This window comes from Corvus hawaiiensis, chromosome 6 (genome assembly GCF_020740725.1).
Source record: "Corvus hawaiiensis isolate bCorHaw1 chromosome 6, bCorHaw1.pri.cur, whole genome shotgun sequence".
NCBI lineage: Eukaryota > Metazoa > Chordata > Aves > Passeriformes > Corvidae > Corvus > Corvus hawaiiensis.
In genome coordinates, this window is record NC_063218.1 from 2,050,657 (window position 1) to 2,068,069 (window position 17,413).

A 17,413-nucleotide genomic window follows, 5' to 3' on the forward strand; every position below is an offset into this window, starting at 1 on the left:
TCCCCTCTTTCCCTTTTGTCCTTTTCCCTTTCTCTTTTCTTTTCCCATTCCACTTCTTCCCCTTCTTCCCCTTTCTCCTTTTCTTTATCCCTTCCCATTCTCCTTCCCCTCCTTCCTCCTTCCCCTCTCTCCTTTTCCTGTCCTTTTCCCCTTTGCCTCCTTCTCCTTTCCCTTCTTCCCCATCTTTCCTTCCCCTTCTTCCCTTCTCCTTCCCTGTTCTCTTTCCCTTTACCCCTTCCCCTTCTTTTCCTTCCCCTCCTATTTCCCCTTTCCCTCTATCCCCCTCTCACCCCCAGCACATACTCAGTTTTCCCTGCTGAGGAGGCAGTCAGGCCAAGGAAAGAGTTCCCCCTCCCCATCATCAGCACAAACCCCAGTTCCTCATTTCTTACACAATTCGGGGCTTGTTACCAGAGATTCACAGTGGGATTTAGGATCGGGGGCATCTGTCCCATGAAGGAATTTCTTTAAGAGTGGTTTTGTGTCTCCTCCCTCTCCTTTTACAAGCATCTCATTTTTTCCCTCTGTTCCTTTCTCTTTCGCTGAAGAAATCCCTGTGAGATGTGGCTCCTGCTCTGCTCTCCTGGTTGGGATTCCCCCTTGTCCTGGCTGGGATTCCCCCCTATCTCCGTGCTGTTCATGCCTCAGCACTGACATATCCCCAGCCCTCTCTGCCCCGTTCCCCAGGCAAAACGGAGCAGTCCTGCTCTGCCTGGGCTGTGCCACGGGGAATATCCACATGCTCCATCCCACTATGGATCAACACCTGAATTCTGACCAGCTCCAACTCAACCAGGGCCGGTTCACCCTTCCTTAGGCAACCTGGTGATCCCAGCTCCCTCAGGAGCACCATATCCACACCGAACTTCCACCAGCACAACTACTGCAGCCCAAAATCCCAACCTCAGCCTTCCCAGCACTCGCATCCCATCCACAAGCCACCTGATCCAGCAGTTCTGCAGATTCCCTGACATCCATCCTGTGCGAGCTCTGCCTGGCCACACAGTGGCAGTGGGGAACTGAGGGAACGTCCTTGAGCTCTCTCTGGTTTATGTTTAAAAACGCATGGATAGACAGGAATGATTCCTGAGCAGGTTTGCGCTGCTGAAGGAGCCCAAACTCCTCATTTGGAGCCAGAGGAGGCACATCCTGCTGCTCTGTTTTCATTTCAAGCCAAGCGAGGCACAGCACGGAGCTCTGTCTCTGGAACAGCTCCGCACAGAGCGGATCAGGGATGTCCCACTCCCTGTTTTGGAAAACTCCTCGTAGAGCAAAGCTTCCCGATTTACCAGTGTTTTCCTGAGAGCGCAAAGCTCAGAGCCGAGGACGCAAATGAGCTGCGACAGTAAATACCCGCCGGAGCAGGATAATGAGACGCTCCTGGGAGCTGGGATGCCTCGGTCTGGAGCGGCAGTGTTTGAGGGAGGGGTGGGACCGACTCGCAGCCAGAAACACGATGGGAAATCCTGCAGAAAACCGGCATTTCCCAGTTTAACAGTTACATCTGCTGCGATCCCTAAGGAAATCCCAACACACCCCACCAAAACCTGAGCACGCCTGGGTGGGCGCGGCTGGCGCGGCATCTGCAGGTAGAGCATCCCTAGGAGTGCTTTTGCTTTTCCCTGCTGTTGTGGCTGCCCCGTGGCACAGAGAGCTGACAAAGGGGCTGGGTCCGAGGGGAAAAGATGCCAAAAGAGGCTGGGGCCAGGGGACAAAGATGCCAAAAGAGGCTGGGTCCCGCCCTGTCACCCGGGCTGTGCTCCAGGGTCTGCTCACAGGCGCGATCCCGCTACCGAGCGGCACGGGAGCTTTGACCTGCTCCGTCTCCGACCTGGGCCGGTTCACCCCTCCTTAGGCGACCTGGTGGCCCCCGGCTCCCCCAGGGCCACCATATCGATGCCGGCCTTAGCTTGGACGCCCGCTCGGCACAGCCCCCTGCAGCCCAGAACCCCCGGGCTCAGCGGTCCGCCAGCCTCAGCCTCCCCGGAGCTTGGATTACAGGCACAAGCCACCGTGCCCGGCTGCTCCCTCCGCTGCCTCCGCTCCCCATCACTCCGGGACCGGCTCCTCTGGCCTCGGGAACTCCTCAATGCTGCAGCAGCACGGTGGGAGGAGCAGCAGGCACAGGAAGCAAAGTTTAGTTCTTCAAGTGAGCATCCAACACAATACTTGGGTTTAGACAGGCCAGGTTATGCTGTTGTAGGCTGAAAAATTAAGTTCGTGGTCCTGTTCTAGGATGTGCCCAGAGAGAGCTCAGGAGGATTTGCAGAATGTCTGAGAGGCAGCCTGCTCACTGCAGGTGTAAGGAGCTGAATGATTCCCAGCAAAGGATATAAAAATAACAAAAACCTAAGGAAAGGAATAAAATTCAGGAGCTTCCTGCTTTTATCCATTCCCTGCCATAACAGGCAGCTGCCTAGGAACACTTTCACTGAGGACTTTTCATCTTAACTCTGTGTTTTGCCTCTGTCAAAGAGACTTGCCCCAGGTACCCCATGGGAATAACTGGCTGGTCCCTCTCCACGGATGGCTCATGGCATTGTGTTTCTCCAGTGCAGAGGTCATGGCAAGGGTGTCCTGCCCAAGCAGGGACACACCTCCTGCCCTGCCAGACCCACTTGGGAGGTGTCTGAGCACTTCTTCCAGCCCGCCCCGAGTTACTGGAGCAAAGTCCAGGGCAATCCCATCTCAGGGAAGGAAAATAAGATTTTCCCCAGTGCTGCACAAGGCTGAAGCCTTAAGGGTGTCAGGGCTGCACAGGAGAGATCCCAGATCTTGTTCTGGGCTCTTTTTATCTCCTTAAGGAAGAGCTGTTGGTGACAGCTGGAGTTTTGGTTAAAGACTTTAGGATAATGATTTAGGGGTCAAGGCATGAGGAGAGGGAGGCCTGACATCCACAAACAGGGGAGAAAGGCAAACCACCCCCACAGAAATAACACCGGACACATCCAGGAACCCTCTCCCATCCCCTCCTCCTGCCACTGACACAGGGATTCTTCTTCCTGCCACAAATACATACATTTTTCATCACACGAAAAAAAATATAGCAGGAGGGATTTGAGAGAGCAGAGGCATGAAAATCCGTGTTTTCCCTGAGAAAATCTGATGGGAACGAGCTTGGCAGACTGAGGAGAGCCCAGGCACAGTGAGGATGCAGATGGAGGGTCTGACAGAGCTGTGCCCTGGGGCAGCACCAAAGCAACACCTAAGATGGAAAATGAGCCCCCTCAGAGCTGGGAACACCTCGGGAGCTCATCCCTGAGCTCAGGGGGTGCCCTGCCCCCTGGAGCTCATCCCACAGCCCTTGTATCCCGCCCAGCGGGAGCAGCTGCTCTAGGATCTCGCTGAGCTCCCCCACAGGAGCTGTGGCTTTGTGCGGAGAGTTACAACTAAGCCAGGATACAACCCTAAATATAACCAGCTTGGGGATCCCACTGAGCTCCAAAACTCCCCCTTCCAAGGGCCAGGCAACCACAGAATCACAGAAGAGAATCATGGAATACCCTGAGCTGAAGGGACCCACAAGGATCTTCAAGTCCAGCCCCTGGCCCTGCACAGGACACCCCAAAATCCCACCATGGGCCTCAAATTATTCTTACTCTTGTTAAGGTTCAGGATTTTTCAGGCTGGTGTTGCATTGGTGGTGATCCAGGATTTTGGCATTTGGAGGTTTGGTCAGGCAGTATCCTCCTCTCGCCTTCATTTCCTCTGTCTGCTCCCGAGAACACCCTGGGAAAGGAGGACCCAGCTGGTTTGCCAATGGTACCTGTAAGGACATTCCGATGTACTTAAAATGAACAAAACCCCCCAAATATCCTGGAAGCATTGAATCCCTGAATGGTTTGGGTGGGAAGGGAGCTTAAACCACCCCCTGCCATGGGCAGGGACACCTCCCACTGTCCCAGGCTGCTCCAAGCCCCAATGTCCAGCCTGGCCCTGGGCACTGCCAGGGATCCAGGGGCAGCCACAGCTTCTCTGGGCACCCTGTGCCAGGGCCTCTCCACTCTCCCAGCCAGGAATTCCTTCCCAATCTCCCATCCATCCCTGCCCTCTGGCAGTGGGAAGCCATTCCCTGGGTCCTGTCCCTCCAGCCCTTATCCCACGTCCCTCTCCAGCTCTCCTGGAGCCCCTTTAGGCCCTGGAAAGGGCTTGAGGTCTCCCTGGAGCTTCTCCTCTCCAGGGTGTCAAACTGGTTTTCCTGCTGGGAGCCTGCTTTGGAGGATCTCTTCCTCACTTCCACAGGGGGCTGGAGGAATACCCAGAGACCAGGACAGGGCTTTCTCCTGATGATACCTGTGGGATTTTTAGAGGTTCTTCAGGATCCTCATGGCATGGTTTCAGCACACTCAGGCTCACAGAAACCTGCTGCAGTCAGGATGTTCTCCAACACCCCTTCCCACCTCTACTCCTCCATTTCATTAACAGATGGGAAGATCCCAGGGATCTCTCTGATGCCCCTTTGCCTGTAGCACACACACACCTTCAGAGGTTTCAGGTTCAGCTTCCTGCCAATCCCAGCCACTGTTGCATCCAGAATCACAGGAAACAGGGCTGAGACATTCCTGGGAACCATTCCCACCCCTCCCTGCCCACAGGCTGCAATGACCAGGGCCAAGTGCTCTGGGAAAGCGCCTCTCTCCTGACTCACCCTGGCAGAGGACACTTGGCCCATTGTCTCAGATCCCTCCAGGACAAATCTACCCCTGGAATGCCATTGTTATATCAAGGATGTCATTTGTTTCCACAACAGGAGAATTTATCTAACACAGATACTAAACCCAGAGCGTTTTTATATTCCCTCTTCCTTCCTTGGAAAGCCACAAAGGTCTTTGAAGGATCAGTGCAACAGAGGCTTTTCCCATCTCTGTCAAAAGAGGGAGTGAGGAAAGATGGGCTGCATCACATTAAAACAGGTTTGGCCTGATGGTCCAAAACGATTGGAATCGGATTTATATTCAAAGAGATAGAAATTCTCTGATTGATGAGTATCAGTTTCCTCAAGGTTCGGTTAATTTGGTGTTTCACGTTGCTGTGACAGCACCTGGACCTCTGGTGGGGGCAGACCATGGAAACACAGCCGTGCAAATCCATGGAAAGCAATAAATGCAAACCTTGGTACCTGCACTGCCCACGGGTTCCTCATGGATAAGGAAAGATAAGGAAAGATAAGGAGCAGCCAGGCCCAGCTGAGTTACCACAAGGTCCCACAGGTATTTGCTGCCCTTCTCCCCAGGCTGTAACCCCTAATCACTTTATAACCATGATTGCTTTTTACTCTCTGGGCTGTAAATCCCCAGCAGGTACACGGGACACCCCATCCACTGACACACACTGTCAGCCAGTGCTCACTTTTAAAACATTTACCTCACTTTTAAAAGATTTAACTTACTTTTAAAACATTAAACTCACTTTTAAAATATTTAACTCACTTTTAAAATATTTAACTCCTGCAGGCTACCCAGTAACTCACTGGGGGTTGCCAAGGACCTGAGAAGGGTTTTAATTCTCAAGCAGATGTTTGAAACGGAACTCCTCCTAAGAGCTCACATTTTTCAGGTGATTTAGAACATATTTGGGTATTTTAAGTGCTTTTTTTGGGTATTTGACCTTGAAAATCAATCAGCAGTGTAATACTGTGCTATATGGAATTGATAGTGCCCAGAGGTGCATTTCTTTCCCTGAGGGTGGTTACACGGAGTAGATTTAAATCCTTTTTCTTCAGGCTGGGCATGGCTGAGATGAAGAACCTGCTTTGCTCAGACCATCACACTTCATCTGTGGTGACACATTTCCAACCCACCGCTGCTTAAGTCGCTCTCTTAAAAATAAGAACCTGTCTTTCCAAGCAAATTCCCATTTTAAAGGCTGTGTTATGTCCTGGCTCTCCCAGGTGAGCTGCAGGGGCTCTGCAGGGACACAGCAGTGGGATTCCTCAGACAGCAAAGCCTTTTTTTGCTTTACTGAAGCTATTTCCATTTGCTTCCTGTTTACCCTCCTTCCTGTTCACTTACGGAAACCAACAGGACTCTCCACTGAAATGTTCCAAAAGTAGGTGGTGCTCTCTCTCCAGCTTCTCCCCCATTCCCTGCGGGATTGGTAAACGTGAGCTGCCAGGATTGACGTGCACAGAGTTTATTAGTGACTAATTTGAGATCTTAACTACCCGAAGTGCTGAGTGCTCAAATGTCTTGTTGCTATCTGTCCTCCTAAAGAGCAGGAATAATTCCTTCAAAAGCCTTGCCAGACCGTGGCAAATCTTCCCCTGGTGCATAGACTGTGAGGTCGGGAAGGGCAGGGAGGATCCTTGGAAATAAATCCCAGCACAGGTGGAAAAGCATTTGGCCGAGTGAATCCCATTTCTCTTCTGAGGAAGAACAACTTACTGTGCAGTGACCAGGCACTGGAACAGATTGTCCACAGAGGAGTCTCCTTCCCTGGAGACATTCCAGAACCAGCTGGACACAATCCCTGTGCTCTGGGATGGCCCTGCTGGAGCATGGAGGTGGCACCAGGTGACACATTGTGGTCCCTTCCAACCTGAGCCACTCAGGGCACATCCCCATATCAGTTTGGGATTTCTGTGGGAAGATGTGCAGCTCATCACTTCCCTCTGGCAGGTTTTGAGCTGTGTATGATCACAGGAAGATCAATTTTGGGTGCTCTCAGTGGGTCATGCAGAGGCAGAAGCTGCGACCACAGCCCAGAGCAGCCCGACTCAGGCACGGGCCCTCCCAGAGATACTGGGAAAGGAGCAGGCAGAGGGATAAGAGGGATTGGAGCAGGGTCCTGTGTCTGATATCAAGCACGGACAGGCAGGAGTCCTGCAGGGAGAGGAGCAGAGCAGGAAGTGCTGCTGAGCTGTGGGAGGGCCTGATCCTCACACGACTTCAGAGCAGGAGCAGCTCAAAGAAGAAACCCTGGGCACCTCTGCAGGTGTTGCACAGGTCCCATCACTTTTCCAGGAGAGAAAGGACAGAAGGAGTTCAGGAAAGCTGTTTGCCAGGTGAAATGGGCAAAGGCAAAGGGGGCCAAGCTCTATCTGCACCCAGTCCCCAAGGATGAGGGACAACACAGTCTCCAACAAAGGAGAACAAAGTCAAGATTGAAGAGGAGACACCCAAGGAACAGCATGTCTGGGTGCAAAAGGGGGAGCAGATGATGGAAAGGGAACTTCCCCACCCTGCAGTTACTCATTCCATGGGGTTCCATGGTACCCAGAGGTGGGTGACACAGCCTGGACAGCCGAGCATCCCAGACCCAGCCCCGTGTTCCACCACCTGTGCTTTATTTTCACTTAATCCTTGAGATCCACACTCCTCAGCTGGCAGATCCTACGAGAAAGCCCCAAAGGAACCTCTCAGCTCTTAAAAAGGAAAGCAGAACAACCTCAGCACGGTCACACCCTCCCCTCAACTTTGCACTGTCAGAACAAAAGCACCAAAAGTCATTTCCTGAGAGCACAAAAAGCTGCTCCGAGGCCGAGGGAAGAGTGACTGATTCCGGCTCATGGGCAAAGGCAGGACCTTAAAGCTCCTGACATCACCTTTCTCTACTATTTTGACCACTCGTGGTCTCTTGCTGCCTGATTTAATGAACTGACCAGCACGGAAATGGTCACACGGAGCAGAGCCAAGTGAAAACCCACTCATGTCCACATCCTGAGGTTAATTTAAGCCCTGCAAATATTTAGCTCTGTGTTTAGATAAATATCCCATGTTAGTGAGAGAGGAGACTGAACCAGCTGCATCCAGCAGGATCAGGGCTTGCTGCAAATCCCAATCCAGTATGATAATTAGCAGCATTATCTGGTCTAATCACCAGAGCGTGAACTCTGGCAGTGCCCGGCGCAGGCAGGGACACTCCTGAGCCCTGGGGTCAGCAGGCTGTACCCTGGCACAGCCTCTCATCAGAAGAGGCCATGAATGGCGTGTTTTCCTTGGCATCCTCCCTCTTGGCTTGCTGCAGGAAAGAGCAAAGCATTCCTCGAAAACTCCTATTGACATCAGAGAATCATGGAAAATCCTGAGCTGGAAGGGACCCACAGGGATCATGGATCCAACCCCTGGCACTGCACCGACTACCCTCTGAGGGAAGAACTTTTCTCTGATCTCCAACCTAAACTCCCCTGGCACAGCTCCAGCCATTCCTGTCCCTGCTCACCAGAGAGAAGAGCTTGATCCCTTAATAATTCTGTAGTCTAGGAAACCTCCTGTTCTCCTAAAGACACCAAGCCATTCCCCCTGGCAGCTCCAAGAGGGACTGCTTTCCATGTGCCAGGACATCAGCCACATAAATCAACTCAAAATTTGGTATTTTTTAAGGGAATGGGAGGATATGCTGAAGTCAATCCTGCACAATCCCAAGGGAATGCACACTGCGCTCTCCAAGAGGAGACCCCAAAGTGATCAAGTACATCCCAGTGGAAGGCGTCCCTGCCCGTGGCAGGGGGTGGAACGAGATGGGCTTTAAGGTCTCTCCCAACGCGACACAGTCTGGGATTCCACGATTTTGCTGGATTTGTGTTCCAGTCGCCGCTTCCTCCATTCACTCGACGAGCTCAGGAGCAACCACCGGCACAGGCCGGCTCTCCCGGCAGGAATTGGGTGGGCAACCCTGCCCCAGCAGCCCAGGCCCGGAGGAGCAGCCTGGCAGCGTTCCCGTGTCCCTGGCAGCGTGCCCGTGTCCCAGCCCTCCGGCACAGCCCCGGGGCGCGGGGTGGGGACACGGCCCGGTGGCGGGACCGGCCCGACGTGTGTGTGCAGGAGCTGCGCTGCCCGCGCTGGGCGTGCCGGGGCACAGGTCCCGGGGAGCAGGGCAGGGACGTGCCCCGAACGCTGCGTGTCCCGCGCGGTGATCCATGGAGTTTCACCCGCTGGAATCACAGGGAGTGACCCAGGACAACGTGGAGTCATAAACCCGATGATGCATCACTGAATCACGGAACGGCTGGGGCTGGAAGGGACCTTAAAGTTCATCCAGTGCCACCCTCTGCCTTGGGCAGGGACACCTCCCACTGTCCCAGGCTGCTCCAAGCCCCAGTGTCCAGCCTGGCCTTGGGCACTGCCAGGGATCCAGGGGCAGCCCCAGCTGCTCTGGGCACCCTGTGCCAGGGCCTGCCCACCCTCGCTGTACAAACCGCCCATCCCAAGGCAGGGTTTATTTCCCTCACAGAGGCTCGGTCCCGGGGCCGCTCCCCACCCCGTCCCGCCGGGTCCTGCCCCTTTAAGACGCGCCCCGCGCCCCGCGCGCGCCCCGCTCTGACGCGCGATCGCGTGGCGCCTCTCCCCACCGCGGCCCCGCCCCCTCCGCGCGCCGCGCACGCGCCGCCCCGCCCCGCCCAATCAGCGGCGCGGCCCCGCCCCCCGCGGCGCTCCCGGGGGCGGGGCAGCGGCTGCGGCGCATGCGCGCCGGGCGGGCGGGAAGGCGCGGGCGGAAGGAGGGCGGGGCCGCGGCGGGGCGTGGCGGGGGCGCGCGGGCGCATGCGCGGGGCGGCGGCGGGGCGGAAGCGGGCGCGAGCGCGCGCGGCCCCTTTCCGGCGGCGCGGGCGGAGGGAGCGGCGCGCGGGGCCCTCAGGTACGGCCGGGACGCTCCCGGGCCATCGCGGCCACTCCCGGCACTTCCCGGCGCTCCCCGGCCCTCAGGATCCTCCCGCCGCCACCGCGCCGGCACCCATGAGCTGAGGCGCCGCGGCGGGAGCCGAGGCAGGAGCGGGCGGAGCCGCCGCCGCGGGCCCGGCGGAGCAGCGGAGCCGCCTCCCCGCCGCCCCATGCGCGGCCCGCGCTGAGCCCCGCCCGCCCTTCCCCGCCGGGCCGGCGCTCGCCCTCTCGCCCTCCCTTGGATGCCGCCGAGATGGGCAAGGTGCTGTCCAAGATCTTCGGGAACAAGGAGATGCGGATCCTGATGCTGGGGCTGGACGCGGCCGGCAAGACCACGATCCTGTACAAGCTGAAGCTGGGCCAGTCGGTGACCACGATCCCCACCGTGGGCTTCAACGTGGAGACCGTCACCTACAAGAACGTCAAGTTCAACGTGTGGGACGTGGGCGGCCAGGACAAGATCCGGCCCCTGTGGCGGCACTACTACACGGGCACGCAGGGGCTCATCTTCGTGGTGGACTGCGCCGACCGCGACCGCATCGACGAGGCGCGGCAGGAGCTGCACCGCATCATCAACGACCGGGAGATGCGGGACGCCATCATCCTCATCTTCGCCAACAAGCAGGACCTGCCCGACGCCATGAAACCCCACGAGATCCAGGAGAAACTGGGCCTGACCCGGATCAGGGATAGGAATTGGTATGTGCAGCCCTCCTGTGCCACGACGGGGGATGGACTCTACGAAGGGCTGACGTGGTTAACGTCCAATTATAAATCCTAATGGGAGAGGAACTATTTAGTCTACAAAGAATTAAAGAAAAAAAAAAAAAAACAAAAAAACCAACAAAACAAAACAAAAAAAAAAAAAAAAAAACCCACGTGGCTTTCCAGAAGAATGATTCTCTACTGAAAAGTAAAAACAAAAATGCATCCATAGGATTATGATCACCTTTCTCCAGTTGCCACCCTTTCCTCCTGCACCCTTGGCTGGATTCCTGTTCTAACTCCTCCTGCTTGGCGTTAGGATGCTCTAACCTCCGAATGTGACACGAACACAGGCACTAGATGCTATGGCAGACTTCCAGCAAACAGGGGAAGGACACATTATAGACTTGCTAAGTAACTTTTTTTTGGTTTTTTTTTTTTCCTTTTTCCTCTCGATAGCCCTTTGCTGGTTTGATTATTTTGGGGGATGTTGGGGGAGGGGGTCCATTTTCAGTGTATGCTTTCTGGGTCTACTTTTTTGATTATATATATTTTTTTTTTCTCTCTCTCTCTTCTCTCACTTTGCTGTAGATTGCTACTTTTTTGCATTCCTGCAGGATATGTTGCTAGGTCGACTTCATCTAGTAAACTGAAAATTGTTGCTTAAAATCAAACCGCAGTCTGTCTTTTTATATTAAGGACTTCTTTTTTTAAAGTTCTGTTAATCTGTAACTAAACAGTGACTCAGTCTGGCTCCACGGCTCAGGCTAATGAGGGGAATTCTTGCCTGCAGTGGCAGAGAGTGGGAATTCCACTGTAACATGTTCAAAGTGCGTGTCGGGCGCTGGGAAATGTAAGAACTGCTTTGGAGTGTCAGCTGGGAAGTTCTGACCCATACATCATGCATGAGGAGGGATGCAAAACCAGCTCCCCACACCACATAGCAAACAAGGCATGAACGGTGCTGTAGTTCCAGGGTAGGCACTGGGCAGCTTTTTGTCTTAAATGAGGTTTGGTTGCAGTTTTTTACTACTTGGTGTCAGTCCCCGGGCCGAGGCTCTTTCCAGCAGATGCAGCAATAAAATGTTGCAATGAGTTTGACTTTAAATCAGATGTTTTGGCAAAAGTCCAGCACTGACTTGCCTCTCGCTTCCATCTCAAGGCAGCTGGAGAGTACCTAAACCTTTAAAGGATTCCTGATTCTTTCCAACAGAAAGAAGGAAGTTGTTGTTATTATTGTTCTTTTTCCATGCTGGAGCTTTGCGAAGGGGCGAGTTCCGTGCTGAGCTCTGCTCGAGCCTGGGGGTTCTGACATCAGGAAGGGCCATTTTGAGGAAATCACTTCTTGCTTTAGTTTTCCAAGCCTGGACTGAGCTCCTGCGAGTGGCTGGAGCCTCGCTGTGTCCTGGTTGTTGCTGTAGTCCTGTAGGAAAGGGAACTATGTTGGATGTCTGAGGCCCATTGAGTAACTACTAATGAGAGCGGGGAGGGGAGAGAGAGAGAATTGACACTGAATGTAAACTTCCATAATTAGTTCTTAAAGGGCAAGCAGCTCGTTAGCCATGTCACAGCCTGTAGCTGGGACTGGCCAATCAAAAACCCCACCCAGAGTGAGTATTTGCATAAAAACTCAATCAAGTATTAATTAACGCTGGGTGCACAAACTGTTAAAGCAGCTGGTTCTTATTCAGCCTTAAGGATTAACTTCTGATTTCTTCCAGGAGTTAAAACTCCGTTGGGGAATTCTAGGAATGTATGCTACAAAACCAGAAGAAAATGGCTTTTATTTTCCTTTTTTTCCTTAATTGTTTTCTCTTTTCAAGAATATAAGTTTTACATGGAATTGGGGGCATTACACTACATTGCTGCAGTGGCGACTCTGCATGCTGAGTACATTGTACATGGAGCTCTTACCAAAGATGTATGGGAAGATAAAAATCCTGAATTCACTTCTGAAATCCAATGCTTTGGACCACTTCAAAGTCCTCTTAGAGTATGGTTCCAAAAAAAGACTTTTCTGGATGTGGGTTGCAAATGGGACTGGATGGGTTCTTGGTGCTAGAAGATAGAGCATTGATGGACTTTGTGAATTAGAGAGAGTCTGCAGAAGCTTAATGTAGAAATAACTCTTCCATCTCAGCCCTAAAGAAGAGGAAGTGAGATTAGTTTATTTTAATCCAAGGCTTTTTGCCATTGGAATATCATTGCTCTATTTTCTAGCTTTTATTTTTTTTTTTCCTGTTGCTGTAACTTAATGAACAGTGTGGTGGTATAAAAACTTAAAATTACAACAATATGGTTACTGTTTTCTTCTGGAGCATCAATAAAATAGCCAAGCACAAAGTAAATGCCTAAACTGGAAAACTTGAAGCTCTATTAATGGTTCTTGAACTTTCTTAAACCTATTCTCAGTCAACATGAAAACTTCAATACCTTCATTTTTTGTCTGAGTTGGTTTCCTGTGTTTCCAAGCGCTGGGGCAGCCTTCGCATTAAGTTAACTTCACAATTTTGTATCCCCTTAGAAATAACTTTGTTATTCTGTTTTGTAGGTGAAAGGAAACTGCTTTTGCTTCTGGATTTTTTTAATGTTTTTTTGGGGGGGGGGGGGAGTGGGGAGGAAGAGATGGGGGAGAAAATGTTACTGGAACGTGGGGCAGAGCCGTCAGAAAGAAACGGCCGTTGCCACTGAACAAAAACCCACAGGTTTCACTTCCAATATGTCCTTTCTAGGCTGTAGCTGGACCTCAGCACGAGGTAGTGGCTGCCGGTAGGAAAAAGTGGGAATTCTGTACGAAACAAACCAGTCTGGAGTTCCAAGTGCATCGATTTGTGTTCGTGTGAATTTATGGAGTAAGTTTTGAATGGCGTTAAATCGTGTCCGACCAAGTGACTGAGTTTGTGGCCTGTGATCTCCCTGACTGAAGTACCCAGGAATTTTGTGTTCTCAATATGGCTGTAGTGTTGGTAAAGAACTAATAAGCAGAAAATAAAGCAATTATACAGCGGAGCTCTCCTGGTATGTTACTTATATTGAATTATGAGAGAAGCAGAAAGGGGCAATCTGGTGCCAGACTTGGGCGTTGTGCTGGCATAAAGAGGGCTCTGTTCTGGATCTCCCAGATTGAAAGCCTGGCTGTAATTCCTTTGAGAATTAGATGAGAGACTATTTTTATAAGTGGAAAAGGAGGATGCTGCTTTAATATTCCCGCTTGAGCAAATTTTCTTGTCAGGGTTCTCCAGCCTCGGTGCCGGCCCCGCGTAACTCGGGAAGGTGAGGGCACGAAGGGACTGTCACTGCCGTGTTCCAGGGAGGAAATTCCTTGGAAAGGGCAGCCGTGAGACCGGTGCGGAATACGCAGGGATGGACAAAAGGGCCGATGAGTGACTAGGGGTGTTTGTGGAGTGACAGATGTGACGTTGGGACTCTGCGGTGCCTGAGTAGGACACGAGTGAGCCGATAAAAGGACTTGGGCAGGTGCTAGGGCTGCGGGGGGCTGGGAGCAGCGGGATATGGATCCTGTGACAGCTGCCATCCCCTGGGAGAGGCAGCAGGGTCACAGCCGGAGCTCTGCTGGCCGAGGGCACGGCGGGGGCTCCAAGGCTGCTCCCACAGCTGCAGGTGCCAGGCCGGGTGTCAGCCCTGCAACTGTCTCCTTGTTGCAAAGCTTTGGGAATCCTCAGGAGCATCATTACCTGGTCTAGTGAGCAGCACCCCTGCCTATGGAACGAGCTGAGCTTTGAGGTCCCTTCCCAACCAAACCATTCCATGATTCCATGATTATCCAGCCAGGTGGGCACAGGGGCCGTGGGGCCACCGCAGCCGTGATTCCCCAAAGCCTTCCGCTGCCAGGGTGTTCAGCTCTGTGTGCCTGACTGTCAGTCCAGGGTGTGGCTGGGTAAATGAACTTACTCTGACTTAATTAAACTCCTCGGAGCTGGGAGACGAGCAGGGGGAACTGGTGTGTCTCTCGCTGGAGCAGTGAGTCACATTTCAAAATGCCGGCTCTTATCACGTCCCATCGGAGCGTGGTGAGCCCGAGTCCGGACCACACCGTGACTCAGCCCTCAGCAGGGCTCTGCCCCCAGTCACAGGGCCCTGTCCTCATGGACAGGCCTTGGAAAAAGTGTGCCCACCATTCGTAATTGGAAATTATCCCTGCTAATGCAAGTCCTCCCAAAGGAATGTGTCTGGCTTTACAAACATTATCAGAACAGCTGGGCACAAGGGCTGTGAGAGCCTGGTGGACCTGAGGTGATAGCCCTTCTCTATCTGGGATTTAGGAATGGGAAAAAATGGACTGCCAGGAGCAGAGACTTTGCTGTGGATGTGGAAGCAGCCTCGGTGTGAGCACTGTGACTCAGACTTCCCTCTAACACACGGCTGTGCTTTTTATCTTGGATTTGCTTCTGATATCTGTCCAGCCTGACAGGCTCAGCGTGGGGAATCTGAAATCCCCTCAGCTTTGGTGCTTTCTGGAAGTTTAAAAGCAGCTTTCCCCTCATCTCATGGGGAAGCATCAGCTCCCAGGGGTTGTTGGTGAGTGAGTGTCACCTCTGCTGACTGACTCAGTTCCCCTTCTGAGGTCCTGCGCGTGCTCTGGCACCGCTCGTGTTTCGGAATTATGTCTGAGCAAAGGCTCTCAGGGCTTCAGGCTGGGGTGGAGCCCCACAGTTCATCTCCCTTTCAAACATGGGAGCACCCAAAGAGCAGGATGGTATAATTTTCACCCTGTGTCAGCTCTGGAAGGTGCAGGGGTGAGTCAGAGCCCTGGGAGCTCTGCGGAAGGTGGTTTTTACAGGCGGGAAATGGGGTGTGCAGGGGGTTGTCCAGGAAGTGGCTCTGCTCTTGCTTAAGAACAGGTATCTCTGGCCTCCTTAAGAAAGGAGGGGGGAAAAAAAGTCAAGATGTGAGTCACTGCTGAGTCTCACAGTGGTTTAACAGGCTCTGGCCCTTGCTTTGCCTCAAGTTTTCCCTTGCAGAGGATGCACTTCACTCCTCTGTTCCTGTTTTTTTTAGTTGCATCTTCCAAGACAGCTTTAGTTAGGAAAAATGCTTCAGCAGGGTTTAGTGGGTGTCCTGTGAGATCAAAATTGGTGATGCTTGGAAATTGGTAACACTTAAACTACTTTTTTTTCCCTTGGGGGTTTTCAGGTGAGAGCAACCCCCAGGGGTGCCACCAACAACTCCTGGATCCGTACAGGACCCCTGTGCTCCAGCTGCCTTTCAGTGGGTGAAAACTCCCCTCAGTGGTTAAACAGAAAAGAGGAGGGAGCCAAGGTGTAGAAAAGAGCCTGAATTCCTGACTGTGAGGGTGGTGAGGCCCTGGCACAGGGTGCCCAGAGCAGCTGTGGCTGCCCCTGGATCCCTGGAAGTGTCCAAGGCCAAGTTGGACAGGGCTTGGAGCAACCTGGGAAAGTGGAAGGTGTCCCTGCCCATGGCAGGGGTGGAACTGGATGATCTCTAAGGTCCCTTTCAACCCAAACCATTCAGGGATTTTATGATTCTGTGAACTCCTAAAATAATCCCCATGCTTGTGCCTAGAATGGATTCCTTGTTTGAACTACGGGGGTAAGCACTGGCTTCACCCCGAAGGTTCTGATGGAGCAGGAGGGCAGGTTTTCTCTCTTGTCATTGCAAGGCATGAAAACCTGTGGAAAGCTGCAGCAAACGCTGCATTGCACCCAATGATGGTTGAGCTGTTTTATGGGAATGCACTTTTATTTCACATTTTGGCGGGAAGAGGAGAAAATCTTAAGCAGCCTCTGCAGCTACAGGAGAGTAGGACATGGGATGGGCTGGCTGGCAGACCTCAAAAGCAAGGGAAGCAACTTCCCAGGATTACCCTGGACTATTTGAGAAGACCATATTGCTCCTTGTGTGGCTGAGCTTCAGCACTGCTCATCCCACGAGGGTCCATCAGAGGAAGGCACTGCCTGGACCATCGCTGCAGGGGACAGAGAGGAGCAGAGGGAAGCCTCCAGGGCCAATCCAACCCCAAAATATCTCTGCCATTCATGCAAAGCTGGTATTGGAGAAGGAACTCATTCCATGAAGGCTGGGAGTTCCAGGGTCTGCTGTGCTTGGTGCTGACAGCTCCTAACGGGGCAGCACCGCTGGCTTGATGCGCTTGCTCCAAGGGAGACTTTGCACTTCGTGTGTGGAACGTGGGGTTGCAAAGTCCCTGTGCTGTTAATATTTGGGTTTTTTGCCCTGAGGAGCTCTGTCCATTTTCCCTGAGGAAGTGGGGGGCTCCTGTGGAGCAGCACGACCCCGTGGCTGGGAACTTCCAGCTGCCACGCACCAGCGGAGCGGGATGCGCCCGCAGTTATCCCATTAGCTCAACATCTGCCAGGATGCCTTTCCCCACAGGGGCTGGATTAGGCTGGACCTGACCCAGCTCTCCAGGAAGCTTTTCCTATCACGTACTTGTGCCTTTCAGGCTGCTGCCCTGGCTGTAACCAACCCCAGCACCCGCCTGGCACCGCGGCGAGGGAGCTTTGGCAGGCGAGCAGGGAGTTGGCTTTACCTTTGCCTCCAAAGAATGTCTGTGAAGTCCAAATTCCATCCTGTATATTCTGGAGCTACTCATATTTTCAATATAATGACTTTTTTGGGCTGTGATGACTCAGACTGGACCAAGTTTCACATCAGCACTGAAAATAGAAGCATTTGGGCAGGGAGGTGAGGGGCAGCAGCAGGACAGACACTGCTGGTGTGCTCGGTGGCTCCTTGCTGCCTGACACAAAGGTTTGGGATGAGCTTCCCCGGCATCTGCTCACTGGAAGAAGAGCCAAGCTCAGCAAGGGCTGGTGTGGAAGCCGCTGGCGTCTGGCATTGAGTTGTGGAAGGAGTTGAATCGCTGCCAACGAGCTGTCCCTGGATCTCTGGCTCATCTTACAACCTTGGACTCGTTAATGAATCCGAAGTCCTCCAGCCCTTGCCTCCAAACATTTTGAATATGTGACATTTGAGAGCCAGGGTCACCATCCAGGCTGGGATCTGGGTGCTGGCAATGCTCCTGGGCTGCTCCTGCTGCTCCCCTGCAGCTCTGCTTTGGATCTGCTCCTGGCCACGTTGGCTGCAGCGTTCTGGCCTCTTTAGGGAGGGCT

At 53.1% G+C, this 17,413-nt stretch overlaps 1 protein-coding gene across 1 annotated transcript; it reads left to right on the top strand.

Moving 5' to 3' along the window:
* Positions 1 to 9,764: 9,764 nt before the first annotated feature.
* Positions 9,765 to 13,310, top strand: ARF6 (ADP ribosylation factor 6). The gene has a single exon (XM_048307830.1). It carries the CDS (start codon positions 9,850 to 9,852, stop codon positions 10,375 to 10,377), a length of 528 nt encoding a protein of 175 aa, XP_048163787.1. The 5' UTR covers positions 9,765 to 9,849; the 3' UTR covers positions 10,378 to 13,310.
* The last annotated feature ends 4,103 nt before the right edge of the window (positions 13,311 to 17,413 follow it).